Raw genomic sequence first — 18,937 nt, 5'->3', positions numbered from 1 at the left:
TTCATGGTAGACCATATTTATTTCTTCACGAATTAAAACAAAAGACAGTCTTTTATATGTGGCTCATTTTAACAATTAGTGTCATTCTTTTACATTTGATTTTAAACTTTCATGTTTTAAATTTTGCCACAGCTGAACGATAGACATGGACAGTACACAAGATTACAACTTACTTTCTCCCTCACATCCATGTTATACTTTGTAGAAAATTATATACAGTATCTACCCCGAATAAATACCATTTTAATTGTCAAGTTTTAATGCAATCCAGCTAAAAGCATGTTTTAATGTTTGAAAACAAAGAAATTAAGACGTAAATATTAATACTGAAAGTTATACTATGATTTTTTTTTATCAAATACTTATATTTAAAAAATTGAATTATATTTCTTGTTAAATATTTTTATTTAATGATAATCATAACCATTCAAATTTTATAGTCATAATTAACAAAGGCATAATAATGGAAATAAGGCCTATGAAAATTCAAGTGGAAAGTTTGTTTTTTGTTTTTGTTTTTTTTACACCTGTGTACATTTTATGGTTACTGAAAAAACGGTAAATGGTATGATTATTCTCATTTTTCAATTTCTAATAATTCTTTCCAAATACAGCTATTGATGTCATCTGGTGAAAATGTATTTTTCATATACTGTATAGAACAGAAAATGTGCAATGCCAGCTTTTTTCTTATATTGTCTTTCTTGGAACGTACAAGTGCAAGAGGATTATTGTTATGCTACCTTTAAGGTGCTTTATTTTCATTTTTCAAATCTGACAACCCCTGGTCACTATTCACTTTCACTGTATGGAATCATTCTGATGGACTTGACAGAAAACAGAAAATGAAATGTTTTAATAAAGACATGAGGATGAGTATAAGAATTTTGATTAATTTTTAGGTGAACTATCCCGAGTTAACATAAATAATTACAAAGTTTGTATAGAAGCATTTCAGGGTTTCACATTAACTGCAACGTGCTACACTTAACACATTTAACGGTGTCTTACAGATTTCCACATATCACACCTTCAGTTTCACAATCACTCCGGCATCAAAACATGAGTTGCGTGTTGAAAAGCACATAGCAACATGTTAAAGGAACCAAATTTGCATCGAGCTGCTACGTCACACGAACAGTCTGTTTTCTGATTGTCAAGTGAAAAACACAAGCTAGTCCAATTCACAAGCAGGTCTGAAGCCACTGGGGAGCTTTAAAGGAAACTAACTGCTTGTGATGAAAGCACTTTCTGTAGTGACTGAATCTCAGCATAGTGGGAACAAGATATTTGAGGTAAAGAGGGAGGAAGTGAGGGAGAGAATAAAAGGGTGACCTAGTTCCGCTTTTTTTACTTGCTCTTTCCCCGGCCTAGGTGTCCTGGAACCCCGAGGCCGAGCTGGCAGACCTGAAACCAGTATATAGGGACCAGCGGAGGGCAGAACAATGACTGTGCACTCTAAACCTCTACTGGCCAAGCTAAAGAGTTTGGATTATTCCCTGGCCACAGAGAGAGAGAGAGAGAGAGAGAGAAGCTGGCAGGCTGCTCTTTCACCGTCTCTCCTCCATTACGTCACCGTGCCAAACAACACATCGCTGCTGCACACGGCACACCTGCTGCTGGCTGCACTGGACCGACTCCAGCTCCATATCAGCCCTGCTGCTCACCTCCCCGCCTGGCACTCTCTACAGACACACACAGCCCGGCTACAACAAGCACTCACAAATACCATAGAATAACTCTTACTATTTACTTAGTAGTGCTGATGCTGATAATAATTTCTAGAAAGCACAACAAAATCAGATTTTGGTAATTCAAGCTGATTGGTTTATTAACATAAAATCTCTTAAAATAGACTAAAAGATTTAAAATAATTGTCCCTATATTTTTTTTACAGTGAATTTCTGCCAGCCAGGATTTATTTTTTTATTTCTTTACAGTGGGTCTCTGAGATTTTGTGCAGTTGCTTCTTAAAATATTCTGTAGCACAAATGTATAACTGCTTTAAAGTAATGAATAACAGATCTATTTGATTACTCAGCATTATCATCACAAGGACTGAAAAAAACATTCCTGTATCTGAAATATCCAACACATTCTCTCTTCCATGCTACTCAAATGTTGTGGTTTTTTTGCTTTCACTGTAAAACTATCCCAGCAGGCCTTTAAATATCAACAGGTCAACACGATGTGGAATTGTGACAATAAAACAAACACTTCATCATTTATAAACACATATTAAAGTTTTCTCTCAGGTTGCACCTGAAATATTCCTCTCTTTTTTCCTTCTTCTAATCCTTTCTAACTCGCAATGATTGTTTTGATGTGTCGAAACTCTATGAAAGCCCTGAGGGAGTGCGTGCATCCACTTCTGAGGGCTGAGAAATAGGATGCTCTCAGATTGACTGTAATGGAAAGCGATCAGTGGGCTCCCCGTTTCATTTCAAGCTACACATGAAACAAAGGCATCCTCAAAGAAAGGCAAACAGCTGAATACAGCGGGGGAAATGCCAGCCTGCGCTTGACTGTATGTCTGCCTCCTATTAAAATAAATCTCATGCATCTCTGTTAATCTTCTTTTATGTGAAAAAATATATTATTATTATTCTTTTTGAGGCAACAATGGTTAAACGGTGAAACCCTAGGAATTATTTAATGACATATACAGGATTGTGGGCAACTAAATCTGATCAACTGCTGAAAAACATATAAAGGTTGGTAAATAATATGAATATTGCATAAGTTAGCATAATAATTAGCCTTTATTATACAGTATCAATTATACAGGTTTTAAGCAAATTCATCTATGCACGATATTACACAATATTATTTTTGTGTAAAATAAATCAATATTCCTATCAAATTAGGGAAAACACCAAATCCCAATTTCAATAGTGTGACATCCCTTTAGTTAATTTTTAGTCCTGGGGTGAAAATTTGTGAATTATTGAACCACATAATCAGCATTGTGTGAAACTAAATGTAATAATTCAAGAATCAACCGATAGAAAACTTGTAGCAGTTGATCACTAACATGAATAACGCACAATTTAATTTAATTTAATAATTACTCTGTATTCAACAAGTTAAACAAGACAAAAAGTATGATACAAAGGCTAGTTTTCAGATATTATACAATGTAATTCTACATAGAATAAATCAACAATCCCACCTAAAAGGGCAAAACAGACCAAATCACAAGGTCAACTGTGCAAAGTCCCTGTAAAAACTACAAAAATGTTAATAAAAAAAAAATTAACTTTGAAAAACAATTAGTGTTTCCCTCAGAAAAGCAAAATATACCAGAATCCATACAGCACTTTCCTGCTTATGGAGCAATTGCAATACTATGATAATAAACTGTAAAGGGACACGTGCATTGAACATATTGATTCTCTAGAGACAGCCCTGACACGTTTACTACAGACACCCAATCCAAGAGTAATACAAGTGGTGCCCATCCAAAAGTTAAAGGAACAATTCACCCGAAAAAGAAAAATCTGTCATCCGTGGTGCGCAGGATGCTAGTGACTGACAGCCTCAGTCACTATTTGTTTTCAGAGTTTTTGTTGTTGTTGTTTTTTCCTGAAGCTGTCATTAACGTCTGCTTTTGTGTTCAAAAGAAAAAAACCCAAAAGACTTTTTAGTTTTAGTAATTGAGGTTGCTCTTACAGTGCTTACAGAGAAGAGATGACTAGTTTAAAATAGGCAAAGCTATTTAAATAATCAAACCAGATGCTAACAACATTTAGATCGCAGTATAGCAGGACTTCAGTGTTCAACTGATGTGTTCTCAACTGATGAGAGCAAAACAAGCCCACTCTATCCGAAAACAATCTGAGACCAAACATAATCTGAACTGCCTTTACAAGCTAAATCTCTTTCTAATCAAACGAGCGTTGCAGGATTTTCCAAGGAGCTGGTTTTATGGGGGATGCTGCTGGCACCTGCTACTAAAACCCACTGCGCACGCTTCTCCCAGCCTGCAACAAAAGGTCTGCTGATCGCTGGTTCTCGGCAGCACAGGTACCGCTGGTGAGACTGACCTGAATGGAGCAGGTATACTCAGTATCATCCAGCAGCCTGACCGTACACATGTATTCTCGCTCCAGGTTTCTGACGCTGCCACTCATCAGCCGACTTAGCATCATCTTCTCAAAGCGCGATCGCTGCTCTGCGTCCGGGACCAGAACAAAAAGCTCAAGCTCACATCGACCAAACTCTCCGGTCGCCCAGGTGAAACGTGCTAAGCGAAGCCGACAGCATCTCTATCCGTTGACCTGACCACTGGAGATGTTCGAGTGAGTGTTTTATCCTCTGTTATTGCGAACAGGTTCCTCCAGCACGCATCCAGGTCCAGATTAAGTCGCTGTGGTTACGAGCAAAGACAGTAGCAACCCGTCTGTTGACCATTCACCGCTTGATATTTGAGCAAGGGGGCGGGACCACAGAAGCTGACTGACACTCCTTCGAGCCAATGGTTCAGATCTCCAAATAATATGGACGCGTTTGAAATGGACATTGAAAGATCAGGGTGCAGTATTTGGAGGTCATTGTTGTTCAATGAGACACTGGATAAAGATAGTAGTAAGGTTATAAGGAATACTAGATTAATTTCCTGGAGCAATATTTGTTTTCTTCGTTTGGCAGAATGACTTCGTATCAATAACAACATCAAAGAAGTATCTTAGAAAATATTGCATATGTCTGGCTAAACATGCATTGAAAATATGTACATGAAAATTAAACATTCGCGCTACTAACGTGTTAAAATATTTATTCAAATTACTTTAAAATGATTTAGAAAATTATATAATGGGATGTTCAGGATTTCTTTCTTTAATGAAATTTTCTTTCCTTTTTCGGCTAACATTTCTGACGTTTTAGTAAATTAATCTAAATTAATTATATTTTCACATGAATGAAAAAAACATTGAAAGTGCACTTATGTAAAGTAAATGAATATGAAATATAATGTGACTATATCATATAAATGTATTTATGTTACTTGTGTTCTTCTGGTATTGAATAAAAAAGGTAATCTTTCTGAATAAACAAGATCTTTTTTGAATAAATGTAATCTATAATTTTATGCATTTAAGTTTTATGTAACCTTCATTTTAAATTATCTGTAAATGTGATAGGACTTAAATAAAAAAACTGTAAATATTGTCAAAATAAAAAATAATAATAATTATGGGATAATTCAAAATCCCTCCCGATTTTCCATATTTTCATTTAAAAATCTAGAAATGTATCTTTTAATATGAATTTTTCTATATTTATGCAAGTTCTACAAATGTATGAAAATTTGTATTAAAAACTCCAAGACTGCATTTGAATATGAAATTTCATCACAAAGCAAAACTCCAGAAGTAGTACTTTATTGGTTATGTAAGAATATTACACTTAATTTGATTTACAAATAATTTGTATAAATATCTCTACATTTGCATGAGAACGTCTTCCTTTCGTTGCTCTCTCTCTCGCTCACTCGATCACACTTACACACACACTTACTGTATCGCAACTGGTAATTAGTAAGCAAAAAGTAAACAATTAATGTATAAAAATCCTTTGTTGCATCAAATCAATGCCCCACAGTGTGTGTGTGTGTGTGTGTGGAGGGAAGCAACATCACATAGTGAATTCATTAGTCATTTTCATCATTCTCCTCTGGTACATTGCTGCTCATGGAGCTGGATTTGGCTGAACTCTGTAATCGGTTCTCAGCCTTGCGTGTGTAGGGCTGACCAGGTCGAGGATGGTTCTGATGATGAGGATATCTTATGTTGGACATGTGGTCCACAGTATGGACACGACTCTCTTGTCTCCTGTCCACTGGCCTCATCTGATTCATCTTGCAGGAGGCAATGAGAGGCCTGCCTATGTCCAGCTCTTTGCTCTCAGTAAGATGTTCTTTAGTTTGTGTGTGGGTGTAGTTCACTGTCACTTTGATCACCAGAGATCCCTAGAAAGTTTGAATAAATTTCAATTCTTTAATGTCTCTACACAGTATTTTTGACTTCCAGATATAATGCATTATACTATATAAGTGGTTCTGAACAGCAACAATGATATTCCTGCAATAAGACTTAAAATATATGAATATAATGTCAACACAAAAACATTGTTTATCCTTGTTCCAACTCGTATTTAATATACATATGCATTAACTTGCATAGTTTTGTTCTTTTATTTATTTTATTTTTATATTTTACAAGTTCATAACCTTTTCACTTTTTAGTAAGTTGCATTTTATTTATTGCATATTACATGCTGTCCAAAACCATGCTGTTTTAAATTAATCATATTTGTTTCAGTTCTCAGTGTTTTAAAATGTATTTCAGTTCTATACCACTATTTTTCATTTCAAAGACTGAAACTCTTTAAATGTACCTGAAGTCTTTGAAGGCAACATAATCTGAGGGTGCAGTCAGGAGTTTCAGCACTGTTCTCAAGCAGACTGTCCATTTCTTCTGATCGACCAGAACATGAGAAAATGTCCTGCATTTTCTGCAGGAAAAAAACAACAACACATAACCCCTTAAATTGTAATCGAACAAGCAGATACCATAAAGGTAAAGTGCATGTCAAGCTGTTCATTAACACAAGGACGTATTACATACTTTCACCCCTGGAGGTCAGTAGATCCACAGTTTTGTTTCTTTATGCTGAACTTCCTAAACTTCATATTTTATGATAATTATTAAATGTTCAATCTATTGTGAAAATAAAAATGTAGCTAAATACATAATAAACCAGAGGAAAAAGTTCCTCAAATTTCCTCAAAACAAATATATTTGAGTTTTGAGGGCGTTCAGGTTTGCTCATTTTAATATGAATACACACACCCATTATGGGTCCAAACATAATGGGTCCATAAAATTACTACACTTTACATTTTAGTACCAAAAGTACTAAAACTAAAAGATAAATAAAAATAGTAACAAAAGCACATACAATTACTAAAAACATAAGCTAAAATTTAAATAAAAATGGCTAAATACTATAATATTTTACAAACAATCCTGAAATAACAAGTTATAAATTATGATCAAAATATGCAACCAACATCTTTCACAACTCGAGAGTTGGTGGGCAATGCTTGATACAAAATATAAGCCCTTTTGTCAGAACAGACTCAGGAAGGGATTGAAAATGGTTTCGTTTTATTATTTGCTTTAATGTTCACTGCCACTGCATGAACTTCCTCCATAGTACATTCATGTCTTTGGAAAAATCTAAGAAGCAAATTCAAGTACAAAACACTTTGAAATCAATCAACCCTCTTTCGTTTTCCGTCCTGACTCTTATATTCCCCTTGTGTATAGGTGTGTATGTGGTAATGTCAGCGAAAGAGGACATGAAAAGCTGTGACTTACTGGTTCACTCTCAAGTTTCAGAATGCAGTCCTTATCCAAAGCGCTTGAGTTTTTCACTGTAGCAAACACAACCAGGACATTGGAGAACAGAGCAGAGAAACTCAGTTCCACCTTAACACCACAGTACAGAAAGTCCAGAGACCTTCGGCAAGGAAGAACTGAGAAAAACACATAAAAAACCACACTTAGATAACACAGCTATGTAAAAACATGAATTTACTTTAAGTATTTTTACTGTATTTTTGATCAAACAAATGCAACCTAGGTTAGCATAAGATATTTCTTTCCAAATATTATAAACACTTGCCTACCCTATAGTCAATAAAGCAATACTGGTACATGCAAGCATGTTTAAAACACGCCAAAATGCATATTCTGCTCAAATCAACAAAATGGGGCTGTTCTCATATTTAAATGACAGCTGTTAAGATGTTTAACTTAAAACAGTCACAGTTTAAAGTGCATAAGGTAATCAGTTTTAATCAGATCACTGATGGCAATTTGGCTCTTTTGGGGAGGAAATCCATTTTCTTTTTAAAGCAGACAAACGGTTTATGAATGATCCTTCATCCGTGCTCTTACCATGAGTAATGTATCACGACCTAACCCACAATCAAACCAAAACGGAAGTCCCAAACTGTGAGATGGTTACGGATGTTAGACCAATTTTGACTGTAGGCACTGACTCTAGATTAAAGACCCATCTCTTTAACCTGGCATACACATAACATACTAATATGCTTTTAATATCCAAATCCGTTAAAGGATTTTTAGGCTGCATTCCGGTAAACCGGAACCCGAAACACTTCCCATAACACCTGATGTACTTGCTACATCATTAGAAGAATGGCATCTACACTAATATTTGTCTGTTTCTCTCTTGTTCCGAGGTCACCGTAGCCACCAGATCCAGTCTGTGTCCAAATCAGAAGGTCACTGCAGTCACCCGGATCCAGTACGTATCCAGACCAGATGGTAGATCAGCACCTAGAAAGGACCTCTACATCCCTGAAAGACAGCGGAGACCAGGACAACTAGAGCCCCAGATACAGATCCCCTGTCAAGACCTTGTCTCAGATGACCACCAGGACAAGACCACAGGAAACAGATGATTCTTCTGCACAATCTGACTTTGCTGCAGCCTGGAATTGAACTACTGGTTTCGTCTGGTCAGAGGAGAACTGGCCCCCCAACTGAGCCTGTTTTCTCCCAAGGTTTTTTTCTCCATTCTGTCACCGATGGAGTTTCGGTTCCTTGCCGCTGTCGCCTCTGGCTTGCTTAGTTGGGGTCACTTCATCTACAGCGATATCGTTGACTTGATTGCAAATAAATGCACAGACACTATTTAACTGAACAGAGATGACATCACTGAATTCAATGTTGAACTGCCTTTAACTCTCATTTTGCATTATTGACACACTGTTTTCCTAATGAATGTTGTTCAGTTGCTTTGACGCAATGTATTTTGTTTAAAGCGCTATATAAATAAAGGAGACTATAACACCGATTTCTTTTTCACTGTATTCAAATCTGCATCCTCATTACTGATGGTGAATCTAGTATCTTACAGGGGTCACATCATGAATCAGAAAGAAAGAAAAAAGGAAGATTTCCTTGATCTTTAGAAAGAAAAGAGTTCAATGTACTATGTAAGAATAATGTATAATGACAAAACTGATCATTTTTCATGTTTGGGACATTGAAAGAGGTCATTTAAATAATGATGTACAAACTCAAAGAGGGTAGAAACTTGTTGTGTAGCATAATTTACTTACTGTACTTTATTCATATCAATTAACATTCAAAAGTTTAGAATAATGATGATTTTTAATGTTTTTTAAAGGCTCAACAAGACTGCATTTATTTGATCTAAGATTCAATAAAAGAGCAATATCACAACAATAATACTTTCTAACTTGCAGATTTGCTGCTTAGAATGTTTGTGGAAACTGTAAAACACTACATCTCAAATGTTTGAGGTAGGATTAACAATAATCTCTAAATAATAAAAATAATAATAATATTCCACAAGGAAAAAATAAACTGATCAAAAGTGACAGAAAAGACATGAATAACACTACAATTTTTTTTCAATAAATATTCTTATTTTGAACCAAGTATCACCGTTTATCAAAAAATATTTAGCAGCAAAAATTGTTTTTATTATAAGAATCATTATTAATAACGGAGCAAAAAATACATTTGAAAATATATTAAAATAAACAACAGCTCTTCCTAATCTTTTTACAGTTCATACTGTATTTAAATAATTGCAGCCTTGAAGAGCATAAGATACTTCTTTCAAAAACATACTTTAGACCGGTAATGTAAGTGGAATTCAGTTGGAAAAAATTACAAAAGATATAAGGTGTACAGTAACTCCTTTGTTTGTTTACACAGGATGCATTTAAGAAATTAACCTCTGATGACATAATATAAAGCTGGTTCAGGAACATGTCATTACCATTAGCCTGTTTCCAACAAGCATCCCGCCGGCGGAGCTCCATGGTGTGTCCAGATGTTCGCACAGGATCGGTCAAAGCCCGTGGCTCTGTCAGAGTGTGTCGGACCTCTACTACCTGCCTGCCACGCACCAGTGGGTCCTTACCCAGATCTATAGAATGAAAGCTTTCGTTACAAATCACACAATACTTTTACGATTACAAAAAAACTGTAAATATAATCTCTACACACTATACTATCATTGTTCTGTCGAAACGTGATCAGTGTCATTGTGATTTTCAGACACTGAAACATGACTCAGCAAATTGTCCAGATAATTGGGAAGTTAAAAACCTTTGAGGAACATGCTATACGGTTCTTTCCCTAATTGCAAAATGAAGTAAAATAGCAATTCACACATATTAAGTTCTGCTCTCAAATAAGAAAAACAGACTTGAGGTGTGCTGTATTTAGTGCAGAAAATTTGTAAAAATTTACAGGATTTTACAATTGTGATATTTTTGTTGTGAAAGTGATGCAAGCTGGGTCGTTTTCTGTACTAGCACAATAGAACACTGTTAAAAAAATTGTATTGCATTGTGTGATAAAGTGTAAATACATGTTTCTTCTAAAGTACCCATATATTTGTTTCCAATTTAAACTAAATTGTTCAAGCATAAATACATGTATAATGCTGTGGATGGATTATCTCAGCAAAGGAGAAGTGCTCACTAACACAGATTTAGACAGATTTGTGAACAATATTTGAGAGAAATAGGCCTTTTGTGTACATAGAAAAAGTCTTCGATCTTTGAGCATAGCTCATGAAAAATGGGGGCAAAAACAAAAGTGTTGCATTTATAATTTTGTTCAGTGTATATCTAGTAATACATTATAAAACTTGTACTGAAAAGCAAATGACTAGGTAGAAATATAAAGTAAACCCCCATCAAAATGTTTTAAAGAATAGTGCTTAGTTGTGAGTTGTGCTTCACCATTAATCAGTGCCCAAGCATTGATTTATGATCAAAAACAGTTATTGAGACAGGAAGGAGTATAGTGCTTGTGGGCAAACACACTGATAATGGCAGTGGGACAGGGTGCAGACTGAGCAACAAGCACACAAGACAGGAGGGTAAGTAGGACACCCCGCAGCCGTCTCTAGGTTAAGCACTCTCAAATTTCCCCACCTGAGCACAGCAGCCAGAGAATGAGGTCACATGCTTTGGTAGCTTCAATATCAAAAGTCAAGTGCTGTTGCCAAAGAGACCAATGAAAAACAAAATAAGCCCTCCGCAGGGAGAGGGGGGATTATCTCCACCATTAACACATAAATCCACGTTCACATCATGCCATGGAGTGTAAGGATCACAGAAGAAAACTAATGTCTGGCACACAGCAGATGTCAACCAGTTGTTGCTCTCACAAGTGCTCCAAGTATAAACCCGATAATGATCAACAGCTTTGAAAGACACTGTGACCTTGTTCACTACATCTCACTACATGTATGAAGTATTATGTAATACAATAATATCTTATAATTACAGTGCTTGCAAGGCAGCACATTTATGAAATTGCTCAGATGTCATGGTTAGGGTTTGATATCAACTCCTTGCTTTCAGTATGACAGTTGGAGACCTTTGTACATGCATCTCTCACATATATTTAATTCAATAATCACCTTAAATAATCAGATTAGGACATATTGTGATTCCTGTTTTAGGGCCCTGTGAAATCCATTTTATTTTTTCAAAATTACATAATTTTACATTTTAATATATTGAAAAATGATGTCTAATCAACTCGTGAAAACTGAACATTTAATTCTTTATACAAGTTTATATTATTAATAGCTCTTATTAGCTAATAGCGGTTTATTATCAAATATGGGGGGTAATCAAATGAATGCATAAAACGAATACTTTAATGAATCTTTTAAAATGTAATCAAATTAAATTTAAACAATTGGCAACTAAAGTGCTAGACAACAGAGGTTTACAGTTAAAAAAAAATTGTGGCATTCTTTAAAAAATAATGTTTAAATAATCTGCATTATTGAATTGTTTTTATTACTTTGAAAAGCACATTGTACCAAATAGTTTTATCAAATGAAATAATTATTTGCTCAAGAAGTAAACACTTCATGTCCTCATACAGTGAGACAGTGGACATTAAAAACATGCATGCTTGAGTATGTATAGTAAATGAAACTAGAACACTTTTTGCAGGTTAATGTTCACAGATATTACTCTATATTCAATTTGAAACAATAAGGTCCTACTATTTTGTCCCCAAATGTAAGACCTCTAAAAATGAGAGTTGCTGAGGAATTTTGTGGGCAAAAAGACCATTGTCTATTGTCAAAAGTGTAGCAGAGTACTAAGAACAGCTCACACAGAAGTCATTTTCAAACCGACACCTTTCTATTAGTAAACACAGCGAATCGCTGAGACCAGCTCGAAGGTGTTGCAAAATCTGCATGGGGAAATCTTTCACCTTCATGTGAAATTCACGATCGCGTGGATTCCGTTTGAAATGACTGTACAGTATTTCGCGAAATGTGAAGGAAGCTGCCTATGTAGGCAGCAGCTAGTGAGGCAATGAGGCGAAGTTTTGGAACAGAAGAGTATTGGTAGAAGCACTCACCCACAGAGACCTGCTCCAGGACATGGGTCACCCTCTCTGGCTTTAAGACATGTTTGTTCAGGTATTTGGTGAAGATCCCAGTGCTCTTGCCACCATTCTGGACCTCAAAAGCCTCTGCATCTTCACTCCTGTGAGAGCAAACATCAAGGTAATACAAAAAGTACACAATCACTGTTGTTTAAGAAGCTTTGTTGGAGGCTTAAAAGAACTGTAACCCAGTACTTACGTGGCATATCCATACACAGTGTTGCCCAGGGGAGCCAAAGGCTTAATATCAGAGAGAGGACCTTTTTGTTTGTACCTGGCAGGACATAAAATAGCAAAAACATTCAACAGTGTAGCAACGTGCCAAATGATTATCTTGTATCATTTCCAAAACAATTCGAAGAAACTGGAATTCTAAACAGACTTTTCTTTAACAAACAATAGATCACCATCTTCCTGCAGGCCTACCATTTCCTACAGGTGTCCAGGAGAATGACGTTGAGCTGGGCTTTTCTGTTCTGCATACTGTGCATCAGTTTCTGTACACACACACAGTTTTCTGTACGGTAGGGTCGTGGAGCGTCAATGGCCACCAGGTAATTTCTGCCTGAGAGCTCATAGCCATGGCCAGCATAGTAAAAAACAGCTGAAATTGCGGAAAAAGAAAAAGTGTGTTTTTCATGGTTTACAATATTGTGTAATACGTTTCTGTTTTGGTTGAGTACCTTTTATATATAACATTGCCTTTTTTATATACAAATTATATACAAATATATATATATATATATATATATAAAAGAGAGTAAAACAAATACTTTGTTACAATAGGTTCAAAAAAGTTCACAGGAAGTGAGATTCAAATCCTGGGCAACACAGAAAACCAGTGCTGTCCAATCTTTCATCCCAAGGCATAGTGCACTAAAAAAGTACAATTCTGTCATCATCTGCTGTCATCTTCTACCCCCATGGTGTTCCAAAGCATCAAAGTTGTGCAGATTCAACTCATGCCAGTGAACCAGCTGATCCTGTCGCATTGGACTCTACATAAACTTCAACACAAATCAATCATATATCTTTAGTATAGAAGATTTGGAATATAGTACGAGCCAATTTAAGGTACTTTTACAGTGCTTTTGTGTACTTTCTGTAGCTTGACAGCTTGAATTGGCCGAAAACATTACAATTTGTGCTCCACAGAAGGAAGACAAGGGAAGCCATTCAAGTTTGCCAAAACATTAGGGTGAACATATAATGACAGAATCTTAATTTTGGGGTAAAACACATGAAAGCTACACAACCTTAATTACAATTTTTCACATTTTGATGAAGCTGTGAATAGCTACGACCTCAGTGAAATGTAACCCACACTGACAACAGTTTAGAGGCATTCTTACAGTGCTAAATAATGACTAAACGCTTTTCATTTTCCGCTTTCTGTTGAATACACTGTGTGCAAAAAAAAAGGAAAGTGCAGTGTGGGTTAACTAAGCAACTAGTATAAATCTGTTGGTTTGAAACATAGGTTTCTGGAGATGAAAGCAGCAAGGCACACTACTGCCCACGCATCTCTTATCAGCCAATCAACAGACTGCAGCATCTCAATGTTATTCTGAAAAAGCCCTTTGGCTGAAAGTGCTGTGGTTTTGTTTGTTTATTTGACCCAACACTAGAACTGATACTATAGAACCGGAAAACAAAGACTTTTTTGAAACTTCCTCTGACTCATAACCAAGACGCTCCAGTGATGTTTAATGAGCATTTCAATTTATTTATTTTTCAGGAGAATTTCAAATGGAGATTGTAGTGTCCAGCACTGGAAAAATAAAAAAACATCCATCACGTGGAAACACAATGGCTAGCACGGACTACCACAAATTAAAACTGAGAAATCTGGATAATTTAAAATAAACATGTTATTGCACATTGCAATCTGATCTATTTATCTCTGCAAATAATTTCCTGACTGTTTTTTACTGCCAGGACCCTGAAACTTTCACCTCAAGCAAGCCATTGCCATGAGTGCAAAATCGACATCCTGTGAGAGAAATCATTTTAGTTAAAGAAGTCATGTGAAACAAACCAGGCATTTCCTACTGGCTCCTCCAGAAAACCCACAGCATGTGACTCACCATACACTCCACGGTCCAAGAGCTGCAAGAACTTGTCAATGGCAGCCTGCATTTCCTGAAGGGTGAGATCAAGCAGAGAGACCACTCTGAAGCCCAGCTGTTGCAGGAGATTGGCCAGCTCATGAACATCCATGGTGGGGGCCATCAGACCAGGATGGTTGTTGTAGTTCAGGTTCCCAATCAGTAATGCCACTTTGTCGGTTGCTAAGGGAAATAATTTGTTTTGCTCTGTTAAACTTGTTCATTTTGTTACATTTTATTTTATTGCATTTTTTAAATATGCACGTCATAGTGATTGCATGGGTAATTTACAAACAGACTTTGTAAAGAAACAAATCAAGTGTTATTGTTATGCATAATTTTTACTTTTAAATAATTGTTTTAAAATAATTACTGGGTGTTACAAGTCATTTCAAACCAAAGTAAAAAATAAAAATAAATAAAATATATATTTTGTACATATCTTTATATATGTTCAATGGAGGATTTTACTTTCTAGGATTTTTTCCATTTCAGCGACTTTTAAACTTTAAATAATTTCCATAACTGTGGCAGGCCTCCAATTCATTATTTGAAAATTCAAGTATATTTCAAGTCTTTCCACAACTGTGACGATCTTATGTGAATGACACTGTTTGTTTTCTAGGGGAAATATTGAAAGTGGGAGTATTGTGAAACAAAGGTCTATTTTTAACCTGACATGAGCTGAAAAAAAATATTTTTTTGTCTGTGACCTACCCATAAGCGTGGGCTCTGGTTTTGGATCTGGAGGTGCTGTGGGGAAACCAGAGGAAAAAATGTTTTGGTGAAATATGAAAGAGTATGAGAAATGTCATCATGCTGCTGGATGCCTTCACAAAGCCTATAGCGTGCTCTTTCACTAGTTTCACTATGGAAAAAAAAAAAAGTGTTAACATTATTTTTGTTCCACGATGTGAAAGGTAAAAAGGGAAGTTCACATTGAGCTGGTTTCAGTCTAACTTTAGTTGTTCTCTTATGTATCTAAGGACCTGTTTAGACTCAAAATAAAAATCAGTTCCTGATTGTTCTTAACTCCTACAAATTATGGAAAGTACCAGTAATTTGAAACTAGACTGGAACTACACTGAGCACAAAGAATTCATGACCCAGAGCTAAAGACTGGATGGTTTCCTTTATTAATGTTTTCAATAAATTGCTTTTCATCACACAGCAAGCTGCTAAGGTCTGACAGTATTAATGTGCACGTCAGATCGAATCATGATGGCAAAAAAAGGATTGTCAAATTAAATGCAATAATTTAGTGCAGGACTTGGTGAACAAGTGATGTAATGCTAAATTTTCATCTACATCTTGGATTGTGTGAGGGTAATTTTTTAGCAAATTTTCATTTCTAGGTGAACTATTACTAAACCGTAATTATAAAAAAAGTAAAATAAACATTTAAAAAGATGAACGATTTTCAACAAAAATAAAAATATTAAAAAAATCAAATAAAATAACATTAATGTTAAAAAGAATTTAGATTATAAGATGCTAATAAAGAACAGCAATTCCAGAAAAAATACAAAAGCAACATATTCTTTATGAATGGCTACTAGAGTCTTCGAAAAAAGAAAAAAAAACTCCAGAATGGAAGCTGTGCACTGTAGGCCAATGATAGGCTTGAAAAGCTTGAAATAAACAGGCAGCTCTTACCTATCTCAATCTCAGCTGCTTCAGACCATCTCTCCTCCAAAATATTTGACACAGCACAGAGGTATGAGCCCACAGTGTCTGCGCTGGCATTTTCTATCTAAACAAAGAAGACCAAATGTAGAACAAGATTATTTTAGACAGCTTACAACTGTGCATACCACTGAGTCATTACAAACAATGACCTGAACATAAAAACAAGTAGGGCTAATGCAGGAGCAGTGGGCATGGTGAAAGATTAGGGCATGCAGAAAGGTCATTCTAATTGGTTAGGGTTTGGAGTTAGTTTCTCTCTGACTTGCAGCTACCTCTGTCTCCATTAAAATGTATCAATATGATAAAACACCTTGAGACAAAGAGTGGACAGTGGACTTACCCTAAGTGTTTCTGTGGTCTGTTTAGGAAGGATGAGACCATTTCTGTACCACTGGTAGGCAGGCGCAGGCTTGCCTAAAGCTTTGCATTTAAGAGTGAAAGTCTCCCCTTGTTTTACTCTGTGGCTTATTGGGTGAATGACAATATGGGGTTCCCCTCTCCATGTGTGAGAAACACCTAAACACAGTAAATCACGTTATGTAATAGATACTTAAGTCTTAAAACTGGCACATGGAGCCAAACCTTGAAAAATAAATCACTGATAAGTAAATGTCTCCATATACAGTAGTTATATACAATGGGTTCATGGACTTTTTAAGGCCCCAATATACTTAAAACAAAGTTCCTTTTCATTTTTTGTTTAGGGGTAAAATGAAGTTCGAAATACGCAAAGAGCGGCATACTGTTAGCAAACATCCCAATGCCGCCCAGAAGAGTTTCACAAAAGAGAAGGCGGAGTCTCAGGGCACACCTGATGTAATTCTAATGGATCAATGGTAGGTCAAACGTGTTTTGCAGCCGGAATTAACTTTTCCAGAAAGTTCGCTTTGGCAAGCCATTTTCGACCTTCCAGGTTTAGTTCGAAATGACATCACATAAGTTCATTCTTCGATTTGGCTTGAAGTATATCGGGGCCCTTTAGGCCAGATGATAAATGCAGATGCTAATAAAAATATGAAATAATGGAAAGTACCTGGTTCATCTAGGATTCTCACTTTTACCCATTCTGTGAACTGATAGTTACAATGCAGGTCGCTCACTCTACAAATATATTTTCCAGATCTCTGGAGAGTGACGGTGAGCTCGGGGTCTGTCCCACCTGCTACCTGAAAAGATTGAGCACTACGTTATTTGATAGATTTGGGTATTTATTCTTCACAGTATTAATATCAACTTTTTTTAAATAAATCAAAGATATAAAAGATAAACGTTACAGTCCACAAACCTCTGTCTGTTGTTTATCAAACCACTGATACTTTAATGCACCAGTGCCTATTGCTTGAACTCTTAAGGTCACCTCATGGTTTGGTGGTACACACACAGACATCGGCTGCTGCAGAATAACAACTTCTGCCCAAAAAAAGACAATATATAATTTTGTAATATACTGATATATATATATATATATATATATATATACACACACACACACACACACACACACACATTTCTAAAGGGGAAAAACAATAGTTACGCATAAGGATAGGTATAATATACATACCAGTTCTCATGACTGTTGGCACTACTCTTTAGTGTGTAAGGGCCTAGACCGCAATAGTGCTGCACTTTTAAGGTAGTCAGTCATTTCAGAATTTTACTACCTGTGTAAAAAAAAAAAAACAGAAGTATGAATAGTGGCATAACATAACAAAAGTGGCACTGAGATTCCAAACAAATATATGTTGAGAGATGTTAAGCAATCCAGAGTTTGTAACAGTTGGCACAGAAAGTGTACAAGGATAAATTAGTAAAAGAAGATTTAAGATTCAAGATTTGTTTTCGTCATACACATACACAATTATATAGAGAATATATATAACCAGCAGTGCAATGTGAGTCAGGTCTGCTCCATGGACAGTGCAATTATTAAAGAATACAACTACAAGCAGACCCGAAGGTTAACAGCGTCTAGTCTGTGGCGTCGTTCGTTTGCAGTATAGATGTAGTGGGGTGTTACACTCACCTGTCCTAGTGCTCATTGCTGTGTGCTGTGAATGCCGGCTGACTGCGACTTATTTCACTCTCCCTTCCCAAAACCCGTCATGCAAACAAGCACAGAGCGTCAGCTGGATCGACCTTTGGATATTCAACATACTGCTAGAGCGTTTGGCTGATAAATGAATGTTTCCCGTAATGATGACAGTCTGGCCCTCCCACTACCGCTGTGCCCAGTGTAGATGCGCCCTCCACATCTGCACACTGCAGCAGGTACAGTAGACTGAAAATTTGATTTTCTTTCTTCTTCAGGTTCATGACGGGCAGACGTCATATTCAAGGAATCTAACAATCCTGAGCTGGAAAGATGATTGATTATTGGTAGGCTTTATGAGTTTAGTAAAAATATATTAAATAATATTTCTATTTCAGGTAAATGTTATATTAATAAATTTATGTAATTTTTATTAAGTGAGTCAACTTTTTTTGTGTGCGTGTTTAATTTCTTTTTTTATATTCAACATTTTTTTCTTCTTCTTTTTTTCTCTGTACTTTATACAGTACCCTTCTAATTCTGATATAAAACCAGAGCTTTGAATAATTAGTTTTTCCACAAAATGACACAGCCAGTAATTGCATTTCTTT

General features: G+C 36.0%; 2 protein-coding genes across 3 annotated transcripts in view; both read right to left on the bottom strand.

Annotated features, from left to right (window-relative positions):
• The window catches only part of LOC132156073 (FERM domain-containing protein 5-like), a 129,498-nt gene extending 124,773 nt beyond the window's left edge, over positions 1-4,725 (bottom strand). The window contains exon 1 of one of the 2 annotated variants that reach the window (XM_059564910.1): positions 4,047-4,725. In XM_059564910.1, the coding sequence (XP_059420893.1) occupies positions 4,047-4,151 (105 nt within the window). In that variant the 5' untranslated portion in view covers positions 4,152-4,725. The remainder of the gene's footprint in view (positions 1-4,046) is intronic. The other variant, XM_059564909.1, reaches the window with a different exon arrangement.
• Positions 4,726-5,615: 890 nt separating this feature from the next.
• LOC132156072 (mucosa-associated lymphoid tissue lymphoma translocation protein 1-like) lies at positions 5,616-18,718 on the bottom strand. Its single transcript, XM_059564908.1, has 15 exons — positions 18,321-18,718; positions 17,859-17,958; positions 17,583-17,707; positions 17,331-17,463; positions 16,638-16,813; positions 16,265-16,361; positions 15,326-15,361; positions 14,588-14,791; positions 12,927-13,104; positions 12,700-12,774; positions 12,474-12,601; positions 9,850-9,999; positions 7,386-7,543; positions 6,400-6,516; positions 5,616-5,971 (listed from the first exon to the last, which is right to left on the bottom strand). Exons 2-15 carry the CDS (start codon positions 17,866-17,868, stop codon positions 5,654-5,656), a joined length of 1,905 nt encoding a protein of 634 aa, XP_059420891.1. The 5' UTR covers positions 17,869-17,958; positions 18,321-18,718; the 3' UTR covers positions 5,616-5,653.
• Positions 18,719-18,937: the final 219 nt, after the last annotated feature.

This window comes from Carassius carassius, chromosome 13 (assembly GCF_963082965.1).
Source record: "Carassius carassius chromosome 13, fCarCar2.1, whole genome shotgun sequence".
Lineage (NCBI taxonomy): Eukaryota > Metazoa > Chordata > Actinopteri > Cypriniformes > Cyprinidae > Carassius > Carassius carassius.
This window is presented reverse-complemented; position numbering and strand designations above follow the sequence as displayed.